Source organism: Dysidea avara, chromosome 1 (assembly GCF_963678975.1).
Source record: "Dysidea avara chromosome 1, odDysAvar1.4, whole genome shotgun sequence".
Taxonomy (NCBI): Eukaryota; Metazoa; Porifera; class Demospongiae; order Dictyoceratida; family Dysideidae; genus Dysidea; species Dysidea avara.
In genome coordinates this window covers 4,256,297-4,270,306 of record NC_089272.1, presented here as the reverse complement: position 1 = coordinate 4,270,306, position 14,010 = coordinate 4,256,297, and the positions used below count along the sequence as shown (strand labels likewise).

The 14,010-nt window shown below is 36.2% G+C and overlaps 1 protein-coding gene across 4 annotated transcripts; it reads left to right on the top strand.

Annotated features, from left to right (window-relative positions):
* The first annotated feature begins 6,472 nt into the window (after positions 1-6,472).
* Positions 6,473-13,731, top strand: LOC136253825 (A disintegrin and metalloproteinase with thrombospondin motifs 7-like). 4 transcript variants are annotated; one of them, XM_066046486.1, is made up of 14 exons: positions 6,482-8,449; positions 8,523-8,599; positions 8,924-8,975; positions 9,982-10,179; positions 10,233-10,344; positions 10,395-10,469; positions 10,568-10,701; positions 10,761-10,893; positions 10,949-11,081; positions 11,948-12,155; positions 12,208-12,378; positions 12,797-12,976; positions 13,026-13,211; positions 13,258-13,731. In XM_066046486.1, the coding sequence occupies exons 1-14, from the start codon at positions 8,393-8,395 to the stop codon at positions 13,579-13,581; spliced, it is 2,040 nt and encodes a 679-aa protein (XP_065902558.1). In that variant the 5' UTR covers positions 6,482-8,392; the 3' UTR covers positions 13,582-13,731. The 4 variants fall into 4 exon arrangements, with proteins under 4 accessions (XP_065902581.1, XP_065902572.1, XP_065902565.1 ...); XM_066046509.1 differs by lacking the exon at positions 13,258-13,731 and having other exon boundaries at positions 6,473-8,449; positions 12,912-12,976; positions 13,026-13,166; XM_066046500.1 differs by lacking the exons at positions 13,026-13,211; positions 13,258-13,731 and having other exon boundaries at positions 6,473-8,449; positions 12,208-12,494; positions 12,797-12,932.
* Positions 13,732-14,010: the final 279 nt, after the last annotated feature.

Genomic DNA, 14,010 nt, shown 5'->3' with positions numbered 1-14,010 from the left:
TACTGAGTGGTACATAGTGTTCACAAGTTATGTAATTCACTATAGCAGGGTCAGGATTAGTCGTACTAAAGTAATAGGGTCATCTATTTACAATAACATACTGGTGTACATGTGTGGATAGTATTTCTACCAATGGAATACTGTATAAAGATCAAGTATTTAGCAATTACTTTCTATGAATTTTTTTGCTTGCGAATTCTTTGAGGTGGGATTTTTAACTATTGTCCCATCATGTAAATGATTTCATAACACTGTGATTGCTGAAGTAAAGGTTTAACCTTACAGATAATTTAAAATGTACATAGGACATTTACAAGTTGAAGCATGCTAAACGTAGTTTGTGGCCTCTGCCAGTCAGAGCAAGACTATTACTATCAATGATTAAATCACGTACACTTAACACTTAGTTTCTCATCCCCACCCTCATCAGTGTTTCCTTCTTCATGAATAATTCATTTGTACCCATTAGTGGCTAATGTAGGAATTAACCCTTCAGCCTACAGCTAATGCAAACACTGAACGCACATTATCCAGTAAACTGGATTGTGTGCATGTCTCTTAAACTCCCATAGTGCAAAGTACGATTAAAGTTGTTTATAATAATCACATACGCTGGTTTTATTTGCCGTAATTATTTTTAAATGGTCCCATCCTTCGCTGCGTTTGATGAGCCCAGAACTTGATGCTGTACCCTGAAAATATAAAAAACTATATCTTCATTTATGTTGTTCCCATAGCAATGAATAAAACAAAATACCATAAATGGGGAAAGTTTTGCAGTTAAGCTTAAACATAGCTATATTTTGCACTGTAAATTATTGACTTAGTGGGGAAACTTTTACGGTTTGCTTTGAAACGATGAAAATGCAAAACTTTCGCCCAGTGAAACTTTCCCCGTTTACAGTGACTCAGCTGTACATGATGTACATCACCCTATTAGCATTTTCTTGATGTGTATGTACCACATGGCGAGGTGGTCTTATTAATGAGATGACTGTTAAGTGAAAATCACTGGCTGGTTGTTCCATGAAACATCTCCAAGATTCTGTGAAGAATCTGTGGTTATGATTGAAGGCAATCTTATTGTTGTATTAGATATAAACTAAAGCCCACAATCAATAGTGACAACCGTTAGTATAAAAGAATGCAGTCATACCACTTGCATGATCCCACACTTTAATATCCAAATGTGATCTTATTCACAATTTTTGTCAGTGTTTTCCATACAAGTGTAAAACATTGAATGACAATTCATGATCAAGAGTGATGACAACAGTTAAACTAAAGTTAACTCTTGTTGATATAATATATGTTGTAGAGTGAAAAATTTCAAGCTTAGATTTTTCTGTTAATTGGTGTTTAACTTTTGTGGTTTAGACCCATGACTTCAGTATATCTATATACATTTAACAATGTGTGGAAAACTACACTTACTTTATAGCTAGCATACATGTAGTTGCTTGCTAAGTATTGTCTCACAGTAAACACTTGAGAATTTATAGAAAGCTGAACATATTCTGTTCTGTTATTTGAACGATGACGATCTCTGTTATAGCTCAATAGGCAGTGTTGGGGGTAACGCGTTATGTACTTTTGTGGTAATTAAGTAATATAATGAAATACGCTATAAAGCCAGGTAATATAACTCAAGTTACTTTACTTACAAATATAACGCATTACCTAAGTAATATACTGTTACTGTAGTGAGTCTAATATTACATATTATTATTACTAGAAGTTACTAATCTCGTTAGTAATCCACTGAGTAACGTCTAGCCACAATGAAGTAATGAAGCCTACTGAATGAAGCTTATTCACCAGCTTCTTACTTATAACCAAGATTTGCACATTGTCAAACAACGCAACCACGTCATGTGATAAGGTGGTAGTTTCACACGTGACAGCTTAAGGCTGTGGACACAAAGTAATATATTAGTAATATTATTATAGTTACTTTATTTTATGGGTAATATGTAACTGTAACTAAATATAGTATGTTCACGTTGAGCTGAACCCTCAAAAACATTTAATAACTCATGGATGCAATTACACATCATCTTGAAATTTGGCTCATTTGTAGTACTGCTTGACCCGCTAAAAACATTTCAAAATCTTTTTGTTCAAATGTTTGACATAATATCTACGGCCAATCAAAATTTTCACAATACATTTCCTATGGAGAAGCCATATAAGTACAGTGTCCATTACAGCCCTTTCCTGAACTTGTAATGGAGCCAAACCGTACGTGTCTGTTGTTGACACCTTTGCTGTTACCAATAATCATCTGGTTGGCTGAAATGTTAACTCTGTTGAGAAAAAATACACTTTTAATTTTTAGCTGTTTTTCAGGATTCAGCTCAACGTGAACATACTATAGTTCAGTTGCATGTAATATGTAATGAGTTACTTTTAAAAAGTAATTGCCCCAACACTATCACTACAGTAGGAAGAGATGTGTGTACACATCTACATACACCTGTACCACATAGCAGAGGAAATGTTTCGTGACTTTTGTGAATTGGCAGCTATCCACAAAAATTTTCCCCCTATGTAGATTGTACTGTAGTTCTATCATTTGTTTGAGTATTACAGTTGAACCTCTCTAATCTGACACCTGCGTAATCCAGGATCCTCTCTAATCTGACCAAAACGTCATTTACCAACACTTTTGTATAGAAAACAACTTCTGTAATCTGACACCTCTGTACTCTGTAATCTGACTCAATTTGATTCCCTCTTGGAAGTACATTGTTTTCAACCTTTGTAATCTGACAGAGAATAATAGCAGCATTAACAAGTTGATGTTGTGTTACTTCTTAAAACCAGGCACCATGCAGCAAATAAACCTAACTGCAATTAATTAACAGTGTACTAAACTAATATTTATATTGGGTTTTGCTTTGTTGCTACATGCACAATTGAATCATAGTAATTTGTAATTGATGAAATATTTTGTAATTCTGTAATTACGTTGCTAAGTGCTTTAATTTGTATTTCGTTGTAGTTCGTCTATAACATTTCTTATGCAAATTCTCTAGGCAATTTAGATTTCTAAGTTGCTCTTCATTTTCGTTCACGTATGTACAGGCACTCCCCCTTTCAACTCAAAGGAATTCATTATACCTGGTAGCCTAGGAGGCCAGCTGTGTTGTTTTTCGGCTGTTTGATGTTCGTAGAGCCCTTTGGGTAAACTTGTTTTACCCGTATTTCAAACCGGAACGCATTAACCATCTTAAACCAAAGCTTACCTGCCCAGAAGGTTAATACAGGCTCTATTGAGGCCTTTATTTATCACATAAAGGCTGTTTTTTTTAGTGAACAAAGTTTTGCTTATGGCCGGCTGTGGGCGTGTCTGGTTTAACAGTTGCAGAACATAATTTTTAAGCAACCAAAGCATTTAATTGGTTGACAATAATAGAAAAGGCTGTAATACTCGGCTTCAGTGCAAATTCTAAATTAATTCATGTAAAAAAAAATTGTGTGATACGTTTTACCTGCATAATCTGACATAATTCTACATATTGTACAATGACGGATATACAGAGGTGACTTGATAATCCAACAACCACAGCAAAATTTATGGCTCCCATTGAGCGTCGAATTAAAGAAGTCTGACTGTAGTAACACAAAGAAGCAAAATTTCTCTCCTCGAAATTTTGGATGGTAGCAATCTATGAAAAATTACCCCCTCAAAAATTTTGCTATACGGTATACAGTGTTAGTAATATGTTATGTATGTAATAGTTTTTAGGTTTCTGATAACACGTTTCTATTCATAGTGTGGAACCTCTGGACTTCTGTTACCATATGGAGGGTTATTTGTGAAGCAGAAAATTCTGCAGAACATGCAAAATCTGAATTTCGAAGGTTTTAGCTAATTTTGTAGAGTGCATAATTATTTCAAAGTCAGCGGGTGGATTTCAAATAAACAGAAAAATTAAAATACACGTGATTGCTTGCCAAGGACTGATACTGATGAAGTAACTCCCTAGTGAGAAGACTGGTGGAATTTTGAGTGAAGCTAATTATAATTGGCTTTCTGTATATGTTTAATTATGCCTACAGTAGACGGCTTTATTTCCCAACAGTGGCAGTTTTGGGATTAATGATAGTGATTAACTATTTCAGTTAGTAATACTTGGCTACAATACAAGCAGTTATGTGTTCGTTCATGCCAAAATGTTTTGTCACATGAAAGTTTGAATTGTAGGAATTTACTTTCAAAGAACTGGAGGTATTGGGGATTTATTTTTGAGAGAAAAGCCTTCGAAATATCTGAAGAAAAAAAACCTGCTACAAGGTATCTGTACACCTCCATTGTGAGGATAGCCAAAATTAGTCACGTGGCTTGTAGTCTATTGACAATAAGGAAGTTTGGATTAAATGAAACATATAGATATTATATCCTTCATACCCATGGATAGCATTCTCCAGATATCATGAAAGTGCTAGGAATGGTTGCTGTTAGGTGGCTTGTTTATTCTACTAATAATAACTATCACTTGGTTGCTAAGTGATAATAATTTTTTACAGTCCAGGGGAGTGACCATGAATGCTCTGTAGTGACTTCCTCCTCTGCTCATTAAACTGCATAGCACTAACTGATAGTATTAACAACATTAGTTGTATTTGTTCTACCATATTAGCATGGTTTCAACATGTCTGAGATGCAGACATTTGTATGTACGACTAGAGGTTCAGTTGCTATTTAAGAAGCCATAATGTAAGTAATGAATTTAGTACTAGTAATGAGAAATATTATTATGTAATGAAATAACCTAACCCACACCCACATTATTACACCACTATCCATAAATTATTAACACATTACAGCTAATGACTACAGCTGGGTGTGAGTGAAGTTTAACCTTTTACAGTGATGTGCCCAGGTTTAGAAGAGTGGTGGCTACAAGAGACAGGGTTGGGTCCAGAAATGTAGTATGGGGCCTTAACTTTGTATGTCAGAGGTGAATTTGTAGTAGTTGTTGATTGATAGTGGTGGCTATTTTATTTGAGTGGTGGTCAGTACCAATCACTGTGGGCACATCCCTACATTTATAGGTATACAGAGCTGAGCTAAAGATTCAGAATACAGCCAAGTTGGCAGTATGAGGGGGACTTTTGGCAGGCTAGTTGGCTATAACATAAAGTAACTTGTTGTAATATTATATTAAGTTAATTTTCATTTGGAGTAACAACTAAATTATTAAAGTAATACAGGTATCATACAATACAGCAGTGTAGGGCTTCTTAAATATCTCCCTAAAACTAGCTTCATTTTTCTTTCACAGCAGCTTTGCAGGTGTACTCGATGCTAAACATGTCTTCAGATCAACTCTAAATACTTTCAAAAAGTTTTTGTGAAATCAGTTCTAAAGTTTTTCTGCGTAATGCCTTCAGCCAAGCATAACTCCACAATGGATAAGGGTACAGGCTTGATTTCTTCACTGTTTGATGTTGCTTCATCCCAAGGTGCGCCTTTTCACCAACCATACCAGCTACAGTGGACTTACCTTTGTCTTCCTTAGTATCCTGCTGACAATGCAAGGTGTTAATTTGCAATAGTGCGATATGGCTTCCTTGTGGCTGTGTTGACTAGCTGTCACGCTAAACACCCGTATTTTCTGTAGTAAGTGGATTGATTGCAGAGACACTTCTCATACTGTTCTGTGTTTGTAACACTGTGTAACAGGCGGAACATATGTAGCTGAAAATGAAGCGTAATGGCCACTGCACTTTTCTTCAGCAATTGATTGTTGGGGCACACGTTCAGACGTGAAATTAATTTTATGGCATGTGTGACGTCATTCTTTATTTCGATGTGGTATGTGCAGGTTCAGTCATATGTTATAATAAAAAAATAAACAAACAAGTAGAAGGAAAAACAATTTGGATTAAGGATCAATAAAAAGCACTGAAACGAGAATTATATATATGTGACTGAATTTTGGAAAATCACCCATATGGGCGCATTTGACAACTAAAATATTTAATGATCAAATCACAAACTTATAGTGCATATCTACTTGTTAATGGTTTTAGGCCATTCTCAATACCTTAAATTACAAGAAAGTTTTTGAAATATTTTCAAAACTGTGCCCTACTCTTATTAGCAACCCACTAAACACGAAAATTGTAATTATTTCATGCACGCCCATATAGGTGATTTTCCAAAATTCAGTCACATAAAGTGAAACAAAAGGGGTTGTCTATACCTGCAGATATACTAATGGACATTTAATCCCTATGCTTCAGTCTATAACCATGACTGAAGTATGGGAATTAACTAGCATATCTGTAGGTATAGACAACATCTCTTGTTTCACCACTTTTTCTATTAACCCCTAATCCTACTTAAAATTCCAAATTTTTCATTCTACATAATCATGTAAAATATACTGTCAAGAATTCATAATATTATTAGTGAGTACTTTTGATACCGTATTGCATTTTTTCCAAGTGGAATTTTTTTTGCAATTTTTGCGGACCATGAAAGTTTCCCCTTGAAATTTGCTGCTCAACCAAATCCATTTAACCATTGAAAAACAAAATTTCCCTCCAGTGGAAATTTTGTACAGTTGAAAATATCTATGTCATTGTATCTATGTGGGTACCTAGATACACATAGAGTTGTTTGTCAGCACTTATGTATAGCAACAGTAACAATGATAGTGGTCAACTAAATGAACTGAATTGGACTGGATGGTCATTGTGATGGGTTGTGGTGATGATGATAATGGACAAGAATAGAGATCAAGGCCAATACACACAGATGCACTACAACACCAAATTATGGTCTGTGACCTAACTGATACATATAGGTGTAAAATTATGTAACCACTAGAGTTAATTGTAAACAAAGATTCCCTGTTTGAATAGCTGTTCTACAAGGGAATTACAGAGGAGAGTCAATTACTCAAACATCAACTACCAAAATGTCAGCAGTGTCTGTTCAATTAGAACACTACAATGTTGTGTACTATTGGAACAAGTGAATGGTCATCATATATTATTTGTTTGACTGAATTACGTATACTATTCTGGACACTTGTGATTTAACTGACCTGTACAGAAACAGTGTTTGATTTTATGTCATACAAACACCCTTCTCTTTGCAATAGTTGGATAGTCCACATTGTAGCCATCTCAAATGCTCAATGTGGTATTTGAATTTGATAACTGGCTGATGTGTCCATGGCCAAACGTATGTGTTAAATACAATTTCTATAATACGATTACACTATATTGAGGTTTGTTGGTTTTCAGTATATGGTATATTCAAATTTAATTGGCTAAAAAAACAAGATCTCTACATCCCATAGTCCTACACATGTCTATATAGAAACAACACTCCCTTAGACAACACTAAACATTGTAACATTAGCAAGGTGTGCCATGTGAATTGATCTCGGGTGAGGCAGGCAAGTTTGTTATACGCAACTTTGTTTGTTACAAGCAGCTGCAAATTAAACACTAATAATTTAATTGAACTCTGAAAGGATCCAAGTAAAATTTAGTTACGTTTCATCCTGCAGTGGCTTCTTCATGCACCACAGAACACTAAGCTTCCCCAGCGAAATAAGTAGAGAGGCAATAATGTCAATTTGCTACCAACATCAAAGTCATGATCAGTTCATTAATTATATACCTTCTTTTTACCACATCAAAAGGATTTTGAGTAAGTAAAACAGTGCTGCACTGCTCTTCCGCTCTTTAGGGAAGTCCCTGCTTAATGAGCATGTTAACTTTTACTGTCCATCTCATAGTTATTCACAGTGTTACATCAGTTGGTTCTGTTATTAGATATGTTATTTTCTTGTCTACTGGTCAAGAGACAAAATGTACGTTTGCATGTAACATTCCAGCTACTGGGAATGATAAAATAATTGCTGTGGTATCATTGCTTCAATCATGTATTAAGTTTTCATGAACTATTTATAAAAAGATTTGACTAGACATAGAATGTATTGATGATGTTACGGTGTTGTCCATCTCAACATGGCTGGCACATATTGCTCTGTGTTTGCCAGATACGCTAACTTGCTAAATGACTACAATGTCAGTAGCTACTCTTGATATTTAAATCATTAGGAATAGTAACCAAATCATATTCCATTCTAATGAAATAGTGTTGGCCACATACAGTACCTTTGTGTGTGGGTACACACAAAGGCATGCTTTACAAACATTAAATGTATTCATAAAATGTTCATACAATTTGACATATTAATCATATAAAGTGCTTTTTTGGAGAAAATTGTTTTGATGTGTGCATGAACCAGCACTTATAAGACTTTCTATCTATATAGTCAACGGTATAAATTGATGAACGCTCAGCCAATCCACCATATGTTATGCCATCTTCATTGTGTTCATATCAATCAGTGATAAGATGGATTGTTTCAAACAGCTGCTAATCTTCAGTATTCTGGTTTCCGTTGCTGATATGGTAAGGATGTTTCCAGCTGTGGGAGCCATTGATACTTCGGTTATTGAATTTTAATTAGCTATTGTGTTATTAGGTATTTGGTGATGAATCATGGAGTCCCTGTTCTAGAACTTGTGGTATAGGAATCATGCAAAGGACCATCCCTTGCCAGTAAGCTTAATAGCAATGTTACCAATTAGAAGTGTTTTAGTGATGTTACCTGTGTGCAGCCAGCTGTTGCTCTTGTTAGTGTTATTGTTTACAAATGTGTGTAATTGACTCTAACTTAAAATTCCACAGTTTGACTGCTAATTAGTTTCGTGGTGTTAAAGTAAACCATTCAACAACACTGATCCACCACAGCAGTCACAACACAAAAGTTAAATGAATTTGCCATCTGATTTATAAACCAGGTCCTCAGTAGTCATGTTTACATATCAGCAACAGACTTACATGGGTGTGTTGAAAGTATTAATGCCACACTTGTACTCTTAGAAATGATGGATGCAATGGAACAAGGAAAGAGTTCCGGGCTTGTAATGTGAAGGTAAGAATTTATAAGTTGTGTATTGTTAAGGCCTGCATTTCAATAGTAACTGAATTAGCATTTATATGATTGTGGCAACATGTTTGAGATTCCTTACACACAAATTCTTGAAGAAATTGTGTGAATTGAAAGTAGTTTGACTTGTACACATGTTGTGGGTTTCTTTTTAGCAGACATGTTGCAGACAAACGTGACTTCCATGCACTACATAGACTAGTTGGAGGTAGTGGTATTGAAACTGAAATTGAAAAATGGGAAACCATGAAAGGCTAAAATTGGTCACTGCCAGAACTCACCTCTTTGCAAAGACCACCTATTATGGTGTACTTTGTAATTATGTAACTATATTTTTGTACAAAACTCATAGGACTCTATAATATAGTTATACACTGTGCTACACGTCAGCTCCTTTAATAAACACCACGCACACACACACACACACACATGGTTGCACACATGCATGCACACCATTGTAGACCATTGAAATGAAGCCATCCACTGGATGTTTCTTCCCATGGTTGGTAGTGGACCAAACCATGGCTATACCTTTTTCTCCCTCGTGGACATGTCATTTGACACTTATGTCTGGTGATGTCCTGTCTCCTTCAAAACTCTTGGTGGCAAATTTCACAAACAAAAGAGCAGTGTTCTGCACCTTCTTCACACACACACACACACACACACACACACACACACACACACACACACACACACACACACACACACACACACACACACACACACACACACACACACACACACACACACACACACACACACACACACACACACACACACACACACACACACACACACACACACACACACACACACACACACACACACACACACACACACACACACACACACACACACACACACACACACACACACACACACACACACACACACACACACACACACACACACACACACACCATACCACACACATCTGAGTATTAAGTAGTGTTGATAGGTTGGTTGGTCTTCCATTAATCTTTTATAGAGTTGCCCAGGTGGCAATGCTGACTTCAGGAGCAAGCAATGCAAGACATTTGGAGAGCAGTTAATACCATTCATTAATAAAACTGATCCCTGCAAACTGCTGTGCAACTCACCAGATCAGAAACTTGTAGAGAATGGCTTAGTTGTGGATGGAACATCTTGCCTCTCCAATAGTATATGTGTTGATGGAGAATGTGTGGTAAGTTACGTGGAAATGACATCTAGTTTAGCTCTTGTCTACTATGTTCATAGCCCATTAGCTGTGATGGTGTTCTTGGATCAAAGAAAACAACTAACAAGTGTGGAACATGCTGTGATTTGTGTTTACAGCTGCCGTGTAAATTAGAGAGTTTTGATGCAAATGGTATGAGATGTTTTATATTTGGATGAATTGTAGTTATTAATTCTACACAGGTTATCGCACTGTACTACCATCTGAATCTAGAAATATAAGCATTGCTTTGAGTACATCATCTTGTGACTTTAAAGGTGACATATTATTGTACTTAAAGTATCAACTTTTTGCTTTAGTTTATACATAATGTTAGTGAGTAGTCAATTGAACACTGATATACCATTCTCTGTAGCTATCAACAGTTTTACAGTGTCTCACCAGTTGAGCAGTAGCCACTCAGACATTTCTGTATCTGGGACATTGTTTACAATTATTAACAATGAATTAGCTGCAGAAGGTCCACTTCAATCACCAGTCACCATTGAGGTAGCTATATATGATTGATTATACCATATTCAAATAAAACATTGGTGAACGTTCTTTAGATTCATTGTCCCAGCCAGAAAATACACTGCAATTATCATATGTCTGTCCATGATCCATATGAGCTCAGAATTCCAATCCTCTATGAATGGGTACGAGGAGAATTCACCCCTTGTTCACAGACTTGTGGAAGAGGTATACAAAATAGTTGTATGATTTTATTCACTGACTCTATATTCAATTCTTCCAGGGGTTCAAATACAAGAGATCTACTGTCATAAATATGCTACCCATGTAAGGGTTCCAGATTTAGAATGTTTGATGAATAGTAAAAGACCTTTTCCTACAACTCGATTTTGCGATCAGCCAGCATGTCCTTCTGAGTGAGTGTAATCAACATTGAATGATGATTAATGTACTATCACAAATAAAGTCTTAGCAGTTAATAGAGATGAGTGGAAGCTGGGGAGCTCATATCCCCATGAAACTTTTGTGCCTTTGAAACCTAATTTTTAAGCTTAAAATAGCACCGCTTTAGTAGAATAAATGACTCTCAGTCTTGATCTTTGGAAACAAATCTTGAGGGATTGGGTGGTTCAAACCTCTGGGGGGTGAGGGTATGTAGCCACTGAAGCATTATAACAGCATGTTTTTAGCCTTGAGCCCTCAATTTTCTTCTCTGGTATGGTCAAATAATTCATTGTTCCAGTGTGTGTTATATTCACTTTAATTATAATAAGCACTTGTGGTTTTTATTTTAAGCTGAATAGGATAAGGACATTTTTTGTAGAATGCACATTATTAAATTCATGTGAATGCATAATAATGTTGTGCAAGTATAGCTATACTCACGTGAGCTGAATAGACCCTGTACAGGAAGTTAGTTCTATTTAGTTTGTTGTTTGCAATGGTGTGATTTCACGATTGGAAAATGCTGCCATTATAGAGTAATTAGACTTACAATGATGATGATGTGTGGCCAGTCACAACTTACATGTCAACAGTAACAGTAGTCAACAATGATTACAATACACTATTGCTGTTGTACGATTTATTACTTTCAACAGGTAGTATGACTATGTTTAATAAAAGTATTTTTTGTTAGTGCTTTGTAGTGCACATGGTCTTTTATTTATTTATTTATTAATGCTTTACAGCACAAGTGCTGAAGGTCTGTAGGACACCTGGTCCTACAGCCTACGCCAGCCTGTCTTGTACTACCCCCCTGAAATTGTAATATCCACTGTAGATGGATGCACTCCGATTGGACACAATGTTCAAAGAGTTGTGGAGGAGGGAACATGACAAGGAATGTTTCATGTGCACAAGTGTACCAAGATGAAGTAGAACCAATCCAGACTCCAGGAAAGTGTGACAATGAAACAAAGCCGGAATCACAAGATGAATGCAATAATCACCCTTGTCACAACTACTGGAACACAGGAGACTGGAACAGAGTATGTAACACAACAAATACTACTTCATGTTGCTCATTTCAATTGCATTTAGTGTTCTGTTGATTGTGGGGAAGGAATTCAAAGAAGAAATGTCACATGCAGGGATGCTAATGGAAATACGATACACAAAGACAATTGTAGTTTGCTGGCAAAACCTCATACAGAGAGATCATGTGCTGGAAACATGTGTATTCATAAGTGGATCAAATCTAATTGGACCAATGTATGTTACTGGGCACCACGAGTATCATGTATTACCATGGCTCCAGAAATTTTGATGGCTGGGTATCAATTTTAAACTTATAAAGATTAGCACCATAGCTGCACATTGTAGTTAAAGTAAGTTGAAAAGAAGGCATACCATAGTAGAAGCATTCAATAAAGTTAGGCCTTCTGAAGTTGAATTTAAAAGTAATTTCAGCAGTTTGTCAAATACTTTTATACAAACAAATTCTTGATTGTTGTATTAGGGTGTGATTGCTCTATGGTAGTAACTGGTCTATCAAAATATCTCGATTTTGGGCGACCTGTTTTTTTGAAAACCCCATAGCCCCCTGGAGCTGCCCATGATATAGCTGATTGTTCAACATGATGACATGTGCTTGCCAATTAATGATGAACAATAAACTAATTTTCCATAGTGTTCTGTGAGTTGTGGTGAAGGTATTCAGACCAGGCATGTAAATTGTACTGAAAATGGAACAATTGTAGATGACATTGTTTGCCTTGAGAATATTCCAGATTCTAAATCAATAGAAGAAAGAACTTGCCAGGGACCCTTTTGCAATGGAATGTGGGTTGTTGAAAACTGGCCAAAAGAAGTAAGTGCTGTTCCTTAGCTGCAGTACATGTAATTTTGTTAAAATACAGTGTGTAACTCCAAGATGTGGGGAAGCAGGTGTGAGGTACAGAAATGTCCATTGTATTTATAATGGAAAGACTGCTAAAGAACATGGCTACATAAAGTGTAATCCGACAAAAGAACCATCACATACACAAACATGCTACAAGACTGAAGGATGCCATCCAGAATGGTACACATCACACTGGAGCTCAGTAAGTATGGACACAATGGAATAATAATGAAGTATTATTCTTATAGTGTAGCAAAACTTGTGATGGTATACAGACAAGAACATTACACTGCAAGGTGGGAAATACAACAGTTTCCGATGAAAGATGCCCACACAATACTAAACCCAGTGTGGCACAAGCATGTAGTCCAAAGTGTCCATTTACTGCAAAATGCTTGATGGAATTTTGTCACAAACATAATATATCACCATGCCAAAAGGAATGCTGCAATCACTGTGAACAAATGATACCATCATTGTCACCACTGGCTCGACACGTACTTTGTGACAGACCCTGCTGTACAGGTACCCTATCCTGGAAGGGAAAAGGTGCCTGTACAGACTTTACATAATTAGTATATTGTGTGAAACTGCTGTTTTCTCAACCCCATATGAAGCAATGTTTTTGTATTACATTTTCTATAGCTGTATTTTATATTGTTCATATACGCAATGATAGTTTATCATACAGAATTGTGAAAGTTTATCATACAGAATTGTGAATTGACAACTTTAATTTGAACTGTTCTCTGAAAAAAGCACACCTCTGCTGATGCTTTGCTATCAACTGTTCTTTTGACCAACATTAATTTGTTTAGATATGTATTAATAACAAATACTTTAGGTTTAAGGAAGAAACTCCATCCCTCCTGGAGGAAGACTGAGTGTGGCCCCGACTAGACATTGGGTGACCTGCAGTTCGAATCCTGGGGTTGGAGGGATTTTTTTCCTTACTTTAGCCCCTTTTCTGTTACACCTTATCAGTCAGTCAGTAAGTGAAG